The sequence below is a fragment of the Dromiciops gliroides genome, chromosome 2 (genome assembly GCF_019393635.1).
Source record: "Dromiciops gliroides isolate mDroGli1 chromosome 2, mDroGli1.pri, whole genome shotgun sequence".
In the NCBI taxonomy this organism is placed as follows: Eukaryota; Metazoa; Chordata; class Mammalia; order Microbiotheria; family Microbiotheriidae; genus Dromiciops; species Dromiciops gliroides.
In genome coordinates this window covers 351,699,358-351,714,149 of record NC_057862.1, presented here as the reverse complement: position 1 = coordinate 351,714,149, position 14,792 = coordinate 351,699,358, and the positions used below count along the sequence as shown (strand labels likewise).

General features: G+C 38.6%; 1 protein-coding gene across 5 annotated transcripts in view; it reads left to right on the top strand.

Moving 5' to 3' along the window:
• The window catches only part of FBXO38 (F-box protein 38), a 117,798-nt gene that overhangs the window by 88,686 nt on the left and 14,320 nt on the right, over positions 1-14,792 (top strand). For 4 of the 5 annotated variants that reach the window (XR_006354898.1, XM_043986157.1, XM_043986156.1 and 1 more), the window contains one exon: positions 1,225-1,947. Coding sequence is in view for 4 of the 5 variants with exons in the window: in XM_043986157.1 (XP_043842092.1) it covers positions 1,225-1,947 (723 nt within the window). In the remaining variant the exon portion in view is untranslated. The remainder of the gene's footprint in view (positions 1-1,224; positions 1,948-14,792) is intronic. The other variant, XM_043986159.1, reaches the window with a different exon arrangement.

Sequence of the window (14,792 nt, the reverse complement as noted above, 5' to 3'; positions counted from 1 at the left end):
CTTCCACTAAAATCTCCTTTGACATTTTATGGTTAAAGTACCAGCAGACCATACTGAGCCAAAACTGATTTATAAAAGTTAGGTAACTAGAACACATTCCTCCAGCCAACTAATAAAACTGAGATTAAAAACCAGATTGCCTGACACCCATCCACCTCCACACACATTAACCCTCACATCGACATTAAACCCAGATGCTTCTGGTTCCTTATTCATTCAGCAAATATTTATTAAGTGCCTCATATGTGCAAGGCACTAGGAGAGATAAGTTTAAATAAAGCAAAATTCCTGCCTTCGTGGATCTTACAGTTAAATAAGAACAGACATAGTTGTAGATAAAAAAGTGCTTTGTCAGGTTGGAGGACTAAGCTCATTTCAAAATGAGAAATCAAAAGGCTCCCTGGAGGAGTTTTTGTTTTTGTTTTGAGTTGGCCCTTTAAAGATAGACTAGGCCTTCAGCAGATGGTAGTGATGAGGGGCTATATTCCAGGAATACGAATATGTGAGGAAAGGTATGGAGGCAGAAAGGTGCAGGAACATGGTGTCAGAGAGTCTAGTATGATCAGCTTGGGTGCAGCCTGGAGAGAACTAAATCTGACCTCGGATAGAGCTGGAAAGATAGACCAGCCCCAAATTGTAGAGGGCCATGCCAATGGCCAAGCTTAGGAATCTGTACCTTAGGTGGTAAGGAACCATTGAAGATTTTTGAGTGGAGAAATATCATGAATAGATGTCTGAGTCAAAAAGACAATTCTGATATGAAGGATGGAGAGGGGTGGATTTGGTGGGGGTGAGGGAGGCAAAAAGACCTATTAGGTAGCAACTGCAATACTAAAGAAGGGAAGGGGAAGGAGAAGGGAATAAGCATTTATCTAGGGCCTACTATTTGCCAGGCAGTGAGCTAAATGTTTTATAAATATTATCTCATTTAAGCCTCATAACAATGCTACATAATAAGTACTCTTATTATGCCAGTTTTGCAGTCGAGGAAACTGAGGCAAACTGAAGTCATGTTTGAACTCGGGTCTTCCCAACAACAGACGCAGAGCTCCGTGCACTATGGCGCTTTCTAGCTTTCTCCTAATGAGAGACTGAACTAGGATTTTGTCAGTGCGATTGAAGAGGAGGGAACCAAAGAAGACAGCATATATATTAGAGGAGTTCCTTTTTGTTATGAGAGGTGTTCAAAATCCTAACTGCACATTCTTCTTTTTCTGTAATCAGTGAGTGGAAAAGGCAAGACACCACTTCGAAAGAGATGCAGCTCCTCCCATCAGATGGGCCAGTTGAAGTCATCCTCCATTGAGGAAAATAGCTGTGAAAAAGGCTGCCAGGTCACAAGTGAACAGATCAAAGCAGATATGAAAGCAGCCAGCGACATGCCTGAGAAGAAGAAAAGCAAAGATGTTTATCCCAGTTGTGGCAATAGCCCAGGCTCTGTGGGCAACTCCCCCTCTTGCAATGCTGCTCCTCAAAGCCCTGACTTTGTAAGGACCGTGACTGGCAACTCTGGTGAGCCCAGCACCCCAGCCCCAGACCCATCCCAGCCATGTGTCTGCTCTCCTTGTAAGACTGAGGGTTCAGGGGCCGTTGATAGAGAAAACTCAGTTTCCTCCAGGTGCTCCTGCAGTAGGTCTCAGGAACCACAAAACAGAACTAGCAGATGTTCTGATGAGGAACGACCTTCCACCAGCAGAGCCTGTGTTGTAAATGGTCCCAATGGCATAGGATCAGAATTCTCCTTTAGGACTCTCCCACATGGTGGGTCTCGAAGCCCAGCCAATGATGAGAGGACTAATGGGAATGTCTATGGGGCCACAGGGGATGACAGGAGAGGAAGCTCCCAGTCTGAGAATTTTGAAATGGAGTATAATGAAGACTACCCTCGAAGACCTCTAACAAGAGCCAGGAGCAAACTTTCCCATGTGCCACTGGTATCTGAGTCAGGTATGGTTCTATTCCCAGCAGCTGCTGCAGACTTGGTAAAGGTTATCATTTCATTCTTTAGTTTCATAAGTTAGTTTCATAAGTTTTCTGGCATCTGACACAAGCCATTTTGGCAAATTAAACTTGATTTTCTCATATATTGAAGTATAAGGATCTGGGATTGTATGAGGATTGTGGTGTAGGCAGAGAGCCCTGGTGCAAATCTCAGCCCTGTTATTATCTCTGGGACCTTTGACAAGTTACTTTTCTTCTCTGATTCCCAGTTTTCTCTTTAAAATGGGTGAATTGGGGAAGATTGTTTCTCATCATCCCTTCTAATTGAAGATGCCTTGAATCTCATGATAAAGTAGATAATGGTTCTCTGAAAGTATTTGCATCTTGTTGACCTAAAATACTTAAATAATTAAAAGTTAAACTTTGAAGAAAGATCTCACTCAAGTTCATCATATTGGCACAAGTGACTGGGCATTAACCTAGAAAAAACCCATCTTAAAAGATATTTATCAAGTGCATACTGGGTATAGAGCCCTGAGGCAGAGCTCAGAGCTACATCTTATTCTAAAAAAAAAAATTTATGTATGTGCTGCCCCGAATGCCTGGGAAGGTACAAAGTAGAATTATGGCATAGTCCCTGACTTCATAGGGCTCATTTTCTATTAAGGAGACTGTAACAAATATATAAATAACTATAATGCTACACCAATAATAAATGTATTAGAGAAATCCAAGATGCTTCGTGGAATCCAAGAATGGTGAGGGATTGGGGGATAAGAAGAGGTAGGAATGGGGGGAGGGGAGTGGAGGGACGGAAAGAGGCTGTAAAAGAGAAGAAGTCAGTACCAACATGGAAGGCTTCCTGAAGGTCAGATGCCTTTAAAGACTTGATAGGAATTTTGGTGAAGAGAAGAAAGGAAAGGTATTCAGGACATTAATAAATGGCATAAACAAGGACATGGTCAGAGGAAAGAAGTGTAGTCCTGCTTAAGCAGGAGCATAGAGTACATGGAGTGAGATGATGTAATATGAAGGAGTAGGGTCAGGTCACAAAAGTCTGACTATCAAGCTAATGAGATGAACCATTACCATAGTTCAAACTAGGGAGGCAGTGAAGGATTGTGAGTAGAGGTTGGACAAGATCAGATCTATTTTTGCAGTGATATTCAGCATCTGTTGAAAAACAGTAATTGCCTGTGACCCTTCATTCACCTCTGTGAGTACATGTGTTCTTCTTTCTCTATTCCCTGTAGCCCATATTCCCTTTTGGGGCGCCTAAAAAAATTAGGGCATCAGTACTTTTTTCTCAATACATGCTGTATGTTTGCTGATGTTAAAACTTCTGATTTGCTAAGTTAGGGGTGACATAGCTAGCAGTTGGTGAACTAGCTGGGCTAGTGATTAAATTTTTATTTTTCTACAATAACGATGGCTCATATACCATAACCCTTTACAACTACAAAGTATTTTATATTATCTCATTTAGTTCTCATTGAAAATAATCTGAGGGCAAGAGTTTTTATCCCTATCTTGCAGGGGAGGAAACATGGACTTAGAGTAGTTTAAATGACTAAATGGCAAAAACTAGTACTAGAATCTAGGTCTAAAGTCTAGAGCTTTTTCCACTGTACTCTTTTCCTGATGGAAACAATACAGTGTGATGCCAGCCATAAAAGAGACTTACTAACCTATAGATAAGTCGAGGCCTTGTTTATATTTCTGTTGTAACACTGACTTAAAATGAGTCATAACATTTAAATCACTAATGCCTATCACTACATGAAAGCACATTTGAATTTCCACAAGTGTGCCGAAATGTTGGTTTTAAGTTAAACATCAATATCTACCTTGTCACTATTTTTTGGTATATGGTTCTAATCAAGTCATCCCATATATCATGATCCTTTATAGTAGGATTACAAACCAATCCCTAATTGAATAATAAGCATGCTAATTATTCTTGACTGTAATATATACTTTTTTATATGCATGTTAAAATATATTGCTTTTCATCTAGGGACCTTGAAATTCCTAACAAACATAAATTCGCCATATCCCCTTGCTTTGATAATAAATTATTTCTTATATATTATTAATATTATCAATAATTTTTACATTTGTACTTTAAGGTTTACAAAGTACTTTTATTGTAGAAGACCTATAATATAGATGTTTAAGTATTATACATATTTTACAAGTGAGGAAACTGAGGTTTAGAGACATTAAATGGTTTGCCCACAGTCACACAGCTAGCAAATTATGACAGATCTCAAGCCCCAGATTTTCTGGCTGTAAATCTCTACATCTGCCTCATTGACAGATTGTGTATTCAAGTTTGTTTCTGATGTGTATTAATGTTAAGAAAACTTCATCTTCCTTTCTTCCCTATGATTGCCTGCATTTTCAAGTAAATAATTAATGGAAAAAGACAATCCTGCTTATGTGGTTTGACCTGTCCCATGTCTCCTCTTTCACTAGTAACAGTAAAGGTTAAACTATTTTCTGGGGTCAAATATCACAGTAGCTTATTTGCAGAGCATTTTGTTTGTTTGTTTGGGTTTTTTTTGTTTGTTTTTGTTTAGTGAGGCAATTGGGGTTAAGTGACTTGCCCAGGGTCACACAGCCAGTAAGTGTCAAGTGTCTGAGGCCGGATTTGAACTCAGGTACTCCTGACTCCAGGGCCGGTGATCTATCCACTGCACCATCTAGCTGCCCCTGCAGAGCACTTTAAAAGTTTTCAGAGCAGTTTATAGGTATTATCTCCTGTTTTCAAGGAGAAAGAGCTCCTAAAACATTCTTAGTGCTTTGAAATGCTATAGAAATAGCCATTTGTACCCATGACTGTGTAGGCAGCAGAGCTCTAAATTTATGAATAATTAACTCATAAGGGAAAGAGCATTGGATTTGGTCAGAATATATGGATTAGAGCCCCGTGGTAAACATTTGGAAGCTTAATAATCTTGGTTAAGTCATTTAAACTTATGAACCTGTTTCTAAATTTTTGAATTGGGGGAAACATTTTTATTTTGGGGGGAGAAGTCTGGTATAGTGGAAAGAGGTCTCTGGATTGGAATCAGAAGACTTGAGTTGGAATCCCACGATACTGTTTAATGACCTTGGTCAAATTCTTTTTGTTCTTCTGCCAAGCAAGAGGGTTCACTAGATGATTTATAAGCTGTCTTTAAGCTTTTAACACGTGATTCTATAGTATTAGCTATGTAACCTTTAAAACAAATTAGAACCTTATTTGCTGATTAGTTTTGCAAGGCTTTTAAGAAAAGAAATCTAAATTAATCAAGGAATGAACTTTTGTTGCAGAAATCTTTGTAGTTGCTTTAGGCTTTCTAAAATGTTAAATCTATTTGTTCTAATCTTGTGGTTGTTTTGCTTTTTTGAAAAATTAAAGTGCTCTTACCCAGACAGGGTCATTGATTCCTCTGCATTGTTTTTTTTAAAAAGCCAGTTCTCTTTGAAACAGGAAGATTGGTAAAGACATGCCATTATTAGTTGAGAAGCTCCTTATTAAAGAAAGGGTTTCACAATCTACAGGAAATCCCATGAGGTATAGAGACAGCTAGGTGGCACATTATATAGAGTGTTGGACTTGGAGCCAGGAATACTTGAGTTTAAATCCAGCCTCAGATACTTATAAGCTGTGTGCTCCTGGGCAAGTCACCTAACCTCTCAGCCCCTGTTTACTTTCCAGTTTGTAAAATGAGGATAATATTATCTAGCTCACTAGGTGGTTGTGAAATTCACAAAATCATCTGGCAGTGCTCTTCAGTGACTTAGCTCCCTTATAAAAGCCACAAACAGCTCAGAACCCTGTTCTGTTATATAATAAAAACATGTTTTCTGTTATTGGGAGGTGGGGAGAACGCTACCAAAGTATACTACAAGCCCTACTCCACCTTTACGTACCTTACCATTTATTTATGATTCCTCAGGGCAAATACAAACTGAGGTCTCTCTTGTGAGAGACCTCAGTTCCAGCAGAAGTCCTAAAGCTGGTACAATATGGCTACCATAAGCACTGAGGAGTCACTTCATCATCTAAAGGATTTTGTCTTTAGCCTCCAAAGACCTAAACTCAGTCATTTAGTTTGTCTCTTTGTTATAGTGCTGACACTTGGGAAATTAGTATTTGAAAACTTTTGTGCCAATCCTGACTAGTCCTGAAGTGGTTGCCATAGTAGTAGTTGGAGTAGGGACCTCTAAGGTCCCTTCCAATAATAAGATTCTAACATGCCATGTTTTTTGTTTAAAGCAGGAATGGGAAATAGTGTTTCAATTGAAAGTTATACATACATGCACGCGCGCACACACACACATACACACATATGGCAGCCATGTTTGTACTATTTCAGAAGTGAAACATAAAATGTCAACATGAAACTTTTAAAATTAAGTGCAGAAGGGCAGCTAGGTGGCACAGTAGATAAAGCACTGAACCTGGAGTCAGGAGGACCTGAGTTCAAATTCAGCCTCAGACACTTAACACTTACTAGCTGTGTGACCCTGGGCAAGTCACTTAATCCCAATTGCCTCACCCCCCCCAAAAAAAAAATTAAGTGCAGAGCATATATATATATAGATATATACATATATCTATATATATATACATGTATGTATTATAAAAGTATTTCAGTTCTATATTAGACCTTAATTGGCTATAGTATAGAATTGAATTTTTTTTTAAATTAAGGAAAGAGAAGAAGACAGAAGGATAATGAAGATGAGACATCTAGAAACCAAGTTGTAGGAAGAACAGCTGGAAAAGCTGAGGATCTTTGGACTACAGACATGAATTCTAAAAGGACATATAAGCCCTGGCTTCAGATACAAGAAAAAAGTGTCTTAATATCTAAAACAGTGCAGCAGTGGAATGATAGGCCTCGAGAGGGGTTGTGTTTCCTTGTCAGCTAAAAATTGAGTAACAGCTTATAAAATAACTCCCCTGCTTATAGCACTTGGCAACATGATTTTCCCTCATGGACTTTGAGGCGAGGTATTGCAGTTTTTATTATCTCCATGAGGATTCTGAGACCCAGAAGTGAACAACTTGCACCGAGGTCATACAACCAGGATGTGGCAGAGCAATGACTTGGACTAATCTCTTCTGATGTACAGTTCCGGACTTTCCCCCCTGGGCCAAGAGTTCTTAACCTAGAATGCATGAACTTGTTTTTGATTTCTAGCTAGTTTGATATCTATACTTCTATTTAATTGGCTTCCTTTTTAGCCTATTTTATGCATTTAAAAATGTTATTCCAAGAAGGGGCCCATAAATTTCACCAGACTCCAGAGGAGTTTATGATACACAAAAGAGCCCTGCTGTATGCCTCTTGAAGAGACATTGTAGACACAGTTCCTGTGCTAGGTGTGAAGCTGGAGCTCTTGACCTTTTAAGGCCCCTTATAACTCATAGAGTCTAAGATGAACTGTTCTTTGCTTCTTTTTAATTATTCTTGAACCTAAAATACATTTATGCCAGTGATCTTGGGGGAACCTGGCCAAGGACTCAGGATTTCCTGGTCTTCAGGAGCAATATACTAAACAGCCACAAGACGGGGCTCTAACTCCACCAAAATAGGCCCATTGGGTTTGAAATATGTTAATGTCCAATTTCTAGAATGGAAAATGAAAGTTTTTTAAACAAGAAAAAATTGAATATTTCAAAAATACTTGTACATTTTTTAAAACATTTTTCATTTATATTATAAACATTAGAGTTTTAGATGAGATTAATGAACCTTAATTTATATTATAGAATTTCTTACAGTATGTACTCATTTATATAGACCACCCCCCCACCCTTTTTTTTTTTCACCAGACCTGTGATTTCATCTGCTTTTAGTGAGAAAGTTTTTCTGTTACTGCAGTTTGGCACCTTCTCTGCAACTTAGAATCTTTTAAAAAGGTTGCTGCCTAGGCCACTGGGAACTTCACTGACTCGCCCAAGGTCACCAAACCTCAAGATATTTCAGGGCAGGACTGAGCTTAGGTCTTCCTGACTCAAAGACCAGCTCTCCACTTCTCCACCCCACTTCTGCTTATATTGGGCACTATACACAGTTTTTCTTCCCATTGCACACTTCCCCTCTAAAAAAAAAAAAAAAGAAAAAAGAAAAAGTTTATCTAGACTTTAGGTTTGGATGATGGCTTACACACATCATTAGTCCAAGCTGATCACTTCCACCTCATTCTGGAATCCCTTTTAATGTTCCCTAAGAAGGCTTTCAACCATAGATTTCTAAGCGTCATTACAGAAATCAGCCAAATCATTGTTTGTTTCCCTGAATGTCAAAGCAAAACCACAAACCACCCCTCCCTTCCCAAAATGATGGGGGGAAAAAAAGATTCCTTATTGTTCATGAATTAGGGAATGTTGTTATCTAGATGGGGCCCGGTGGGGGGGGGGGGTTTGCTCTTCACCTTAGGCTTTCAAAAGAAAGTCATCCATAAGTCCCCAACTAGAACATTCCATTTATTTAAACATTTATTAAGTATCTGTAATGCAAGACATTTGGGAAGGCAACATTGTGTAGTAGAAAAGTAGCTGGGTTTGCAGTCTGAAAGATGAGTTCAAATCCTGCCTCTTGACACTTAGGAGCTGTATGGCTGTGGGCCAATCACTTAACCTCTTTAAACCTGTTTCATCACATACTCAATGGCTGTAATATGTATAGATTTTACTTAACGGGTTTGTTGTGTCATAGGATCAAAGAAGGAGCTCTGAAAGGGCTCTTAAGTCATTTGGTCAAAGCTTTTCATTTTAAAGATGAGGAAATTGAGGCTCACAGAGCTTGTGACCCTCAGGTGTTGGTGTTAGGCAGGATTTTGAACCAGGTGTTCTACAGCTCCAGCACACTATTATCTACTACATGAGGATGCCTCAGTGAAATGTTTGAAAAAGGTCTTGGAATCTTTAAAGCACTTTATAAATGAGATCTCTAGTTGTTATTGTTGCTGTTGAGGATACAAAGAGAGATATGAAATAGGCCTTGCTCTAAAAGAGTTTATAATTTAATAGGGGAGGAAAAATGTCAACACATAACTGATGCAAAGGGAAAGAATGATACAAACCAGAGGACTAGGCATCATACGAGAAGAACTTGGAGGAAAGAAAAGTAACTTTAACCTGGGGGGCATTAGGAAAGAGGACACTTCTGATTTCAGTCCTGAAGAAAGGGAGAAACTTCAAATGAAGGTGGGGTTGGGAAGTCCATTTCAAAATTCATGGATGGTACCTTGGGCAAGTTACTTATCCCTCATTGCCCCTCCCCCAAAAAATTAATGGATGGGGTGAGCTAAGAGGAGACTGCAGCAGGCAAGACAAGAATGGGAGAATGGGAAGTCTACTAAATAACTGAAAGAGATTAGCATAAGATAAAACTAGACTGGGTGGATATGAAAAACTATTTGGAGGTACTGCAGGGCTTGTAAAAGATAGGATTCTCCCTCCCACTATAGGAAATTACCACCTTTATAAGAAAAAAACTGGATTTTGGGATCTTCTCATTTAGTAAGACTTCCCTTTTTATATTGCATCTTAGTCACTAGTGAAAATGGATAATTATCTATTTTTTTCCTCAGTCTCTTAAGTAATCTTATGGTCATGTGCTACTTGAAGGTTGCTACATTTAGACCAATTTGAAAAACACTGCATAATTATAACAACATAGAAAATTGTATTATTCCTCATGATCATTCTTATGGGTCTGTGAGCTCAAGGATCAAGGAATGATATTTTATTCATCTCTGAGATAGCATCCAATCCTGGACCATGTACAGAATTCCAATCTTGTATGTAAAAGAAGCAGGAGTAGATGACCTCAAAGAACTCTAATTCCAGTTCTTAGAGTCTGTGAACTCTAGTTATATTTCATCTCATTTGCATCAAAGTAAATGGAACTTTAAAACTTAATGTTCTGGGGGTGGCTAGGTGGCACAGTGGATAAAGCACTGACCCTGGAGCCAGGAGTACCTGAGTTCAAATCTGGCCTCAGACCCTTAACACTTACTAGCTGTGTGACCCTGGGCAAGTCACTTAACCCCAATTGCCTCACTAAAAAAACAACAACAACAACAACAAAAACCCTTAATGTTCTGTATCTTTCTTGGGTTCATTATGTATTGTGGTAAATTCCTTTTCACCAATATAACCAGGCCAATAAGGTATGTGAAGGGAAGCAGTCTATATTAATCCTGGAAATGTAGGTTGGAGCCACATTGAGAAGAACTTGAAATGTCAAAACAGAGGAGATGGAAATTGATTCTAAGGGTAATAGGGAGCCAATAAAGTGACAGTAGTCAGATCTGTGCTTTAGGAACATCACTTTGATAGGTGTGTATGGGATGGATTGGAGAGGGGAGAGAGAGAATTGTGACAAGGTGAATAATGAATGCAGTGGTCTAGGTGAGAGTTGATGAAGGCCTGAATTAGAGTGGTAGTTGTGGGTAGAGAGAAGGAAATGGATATGAGATGTTAAGGAGGTAGAAATGGAAAGATTTGGTGACTGATTGGAAATGTGACTACTAACTTGGCTGTTTCCAACTTAGATAACTAGAAGAATGTTGGTATCTTTGACAGGAAAAAAAAATGTTTAGAAGAGGGGTGAGTTTTGGGGGAAAGATGGTGAATTCTGTTTTAGACATGCTAAGTTTGAGATACCTGTGGAGCATCCAGTTGGAAATGTCTAAAAGTGGATGATGTACTGGAACTTGAGAGAAACTAGAGCCAAATATAAATCTGAGACTCATTTGTATAATAGAGATCCTTCAGCCTGTAGGAATTGATGAAGTCACTAATCAAAAGCAGTTACTGATCACTATCTGCACTGTGCTAAATACTAGGGATTTGAGAAAAGTAAAGGTAATTATTGTCCTCAGGGCACTCACATTCTTATGTGAGAACTATCTTACACAGAGCTTAGCCCTGCTATTAGGGAGCAAGACAGGAATGGTAATTCAGCAAAATAAACTGAGAAAAGGCAGTTGGACACGTAGGAAGAGAATCAAAAGAGAGCTATATTAGAAAAAAACCATAAAGGAGACAGAAGTGTTAAATGCCGGAGAAAGGTCAAGAAGGATGAAAATTGAGAAAAGACCATTGGATTTGGCAGTTAATAGATCATTGGTAACTTGGGAAAGAGAAATTTCAGGTGAGTGATAAAGTTGGAAACAATAAATTTGAGTTAAATTATTTTGAATTGTATTCCATCAGTAGACATTTATTAAATACCTACTATGCTCAGCACTGAGGTCAATACAAAATCCTCCAATAGAACTTACATTTTACTAGGGGATATGACACACATTAAAATATAAAGTCCTATGTGTTATAAGTATATAAGTGCAATGCACCTATATTATTCTAATGGGTTCTGATAAGGAAAACGGTCATAACTAACTGGGAGAGTCAGAGAAAGTTCTGTGGAGGAAATGTCAATCACATTAGATTTTTAAAAATAGGTAGAAGGGATGGGGAATCAAGGCAGTAGTCAAGTCAACAAGCATTTCTAAGTACCTACTGTGTGCCAGGTACTCTGCTATGCACTGAGGATACAAAAAAGGGCAAAAAACAGGCTCATGATATCACATGCAAACTAGGGTGTGGTTCCAGAGACCAATGAGTCAAGATCGTAGAATGCAAGGAAGAGTGGCACCGATTTGGGCAAAACCTTGACTGTCAGGTTAAGGAGTTTACATTTTGTGGCTGGCAACAAGGAGTCACTGGAAAACTTCTGATCCTTTTAGTCAATACAATGGGAAGTTAACAACATGCAAGAAGTTTTATGAAATAACTTTTGATGGAAAAATGGCTTAGAAGAAAGAACCATGAATAAAAGACCCCTGGTATTGACTGATTCTCATGATTTCAGGGAAATCACTGCTTGCTGATGCTAGATTTCTGAAATTCCAGCTTTATTTGATAAAGAGTATTGATACTCATAATTGACCTTAACTTTTAATTGAGTAAAACTCTTCTCAAGATTGAGTTGGGACATCTTTTGGGTTGACAACCTCTTCATAGGTGTATATGATTTAGAAGTAGAATGAACTTTAGGAGTCAATCAATCCATCCTTTTTTACTTTACAGGTAAGAATACAGGCCAAAAAATGTCATGAGACTTGCCAAAGTCATACAGGTACTAAGAAGTAGAGGGAAAATTAAAACCCAGGTTCTGTGGTTCCAAATCCAATTTTCTTTTCACTGTATCATCACTACCTCTGTAATTACACAAAATTGAGATCCACTTGTAGTTTGTTTCCCTGTAGACACAGGAAAATTAAGCTCAGAGATAAGCTCCCTAGAGTATTAGCTATCCCCCCCCCCAATCTTAATAGTATTTTGTTTTTCTCCAGTTACATGTAAAGATAGTTTTCAACATTTATTTTTATAAGATTTTGAGTTCAAAATTTTCTCCCTCCCCAAGATAGAAAGCAATCATATACATATATATGTACAATCACGTTAAACATATTTCTGCATTAGTTGTAAAATGTGAAAGAAGAATCAGAACAAAAGGGAAAAACCTCAAAAAATACAAAAAAAGAACCCCATAGAAATAGTATGGCTCAATCTTCATTCAGATGCCACAGTTCTTTTTTTCTGGATTTGGAGAGCATTTTCCATCATGGGTCCTTTGGAAGTGTCTTGGATCATTGTATTGCTGAGAAGAGCTAAGTCTATCACAGTTGATCATCTCACAATGTTGGTATTAGCTACTTTTTAAAAAATATCTGACTCTTACCACAGTGCTATTCAGAATGAAAGGAATAGCCTCTAAAATGAGAAATGACCTTTTTCTCATCGTCTCTTTTTAAAGGTAATGCTTTGGCAGTGTCATCTTCTACACTGGAGAATTAGGGCTTAACATGAGAGTATAATGGAATATTGAGAGTCTAAAGACTTGTCAGAGTACACAGAATACGTACTCTGTCATGCAATGAACAAGGTGACCTGGGCAAGTTGCTTCACCTCTATTCTCAGGGGATAACACTTGGTCCACCTACTTTCACTGGGTGTATTGTAAAGAGAGAAGTTAATAATCCTCTAAACCCTATAGCAATTGAGACTGCTGTTATGCAGTGCTCACTTCTTTCCCTGATAAGGAGTCATAAATATGCGTAGTTTCTAAGACTCAGATCTGGGAGAAATTAAAATCACTTAGTCCAGCCTCTTTATTTTGCAAATAAGGAAATTGGGGTATAAAGGGATAAGGAATAGCATGAGCAGTAGGAAAGTACAAAATGTATTCAAATGACAAATATCACCATAGGATCCTGGATTTAGAGGTGAAAGGAGGTCATCTATCCCCTCATTTTCCAGATGAGGAAACAGACTCAGGCTAAGTGATTTGACGGAGGTCACACAGATTGTGACAGAGGCAAGACTTGAACCCAGATGCTCTAACTCCACATCCAGTCTGGCTATTGCATAACATATAGAGAAATAGTATGGAAATTGTGAGCAATATAAAGGAGTTAGAATTGAAGAGATAGAAGCCATATTGTAGAAGGTGTTGAATCTAATCTGTCAGCAGTTTGTGGCTTAAATGTGGAAAGGAAAGAAACTAGAGGCAAAAGACTAGTTATACAAATATTACAGTAAGTTTGGATGCTATGATTATGATTGGTATAATAGAGGCAAATGAATGAAAAAAAACATTTATTGAGCATTTAACTATTTGCGAAGAACTATGATTTAGACATGGGGACACATGTGCTATGGTACAAGAGATGACAAGATCCAGGAATCCTGCAGGTTCAGCATTGGGGTGGATAACAAAGACCTGGGTTCTTAATGTACATCAGCAGGTGAGTTGGCAAGGTCCATGTTGGGGTAAGTAGCCAGGCACCAGGTTCTTAAGGTACATCAGCAGGTCAGATGGTAGTAACTAGGGGTTGGTCTAATAGGTGTAGAGGTAGGGCAGAAAGAAAAACTTGGAGGTCCTTAGAATTCAATAGCAGGGCAGACATTTAGGCCTGACAGTCACTGGAAGGATTATACTTGGTGACTTGGAGCTAACCCAAGCAGAATGAAAGTTTCCAAAATAAGAATCCATAGAAGTTGATGACTGTTTGAATGTCACTTTATTATCCAAGGTGGAAGGTGGCAGAGTGAAGGAAGGGGGAAGGGAAGCTAAAGTCCAAAAACAAAAAGTTAAAATTGTATAGTTACTTGGAGTAAGAAAATAGAGACCATCTGCCATGCCATCTTCTTCCCTGTTTCACAGTGTCTGGTTAAGAGGTAGCTAACTCATCTTGCCCAGATTTGCCCTTCTATTCATATTCTTGATTCTGTCTCCTTCAGTCTCCTCTGGGAACTTCTCCTCTGTCTCCTCCCCAACTCTCCATTATTTACTAGTTCCTTCTCTGCTGTATTTATTACATATTTGTCCAGGCCTCCCCCATCTTTTTTTTTTTTTTTTAGTGAGGCAACTGGGGTTAAGTGACTTGCCCAGGGTCACACAGCTAGTAAGTGTCTGAGGCCGGATTTGAACCCAGGTACTCCTGACTCTAGGGCTGGTGCTCTACCCACTGCGCCACCTAGCTGCCCCACCTCCCCCATCTTTAAAAGAACCTTCACTTGTCTGTCATCCTATAGCTCTTCTCCTTTTCACAGGTAAACTCCTTAAAAGAATCACTTATCACTGTTGCTTCACCTCATCTTCCATTCCTTAGCCCTTTGCGATTTGGTTTCCAATCCTACTCCACTGAAACTACTCTCTCAAAGATTATAAACAAGCTTTTAATTCTTAAATTTAAAAAAAAGTAATAAATTAAAAAGAAGTCAAATGACTTCTTTATCAATTCTTATTCTTAAATTCTCCAGCAGCTTTTAG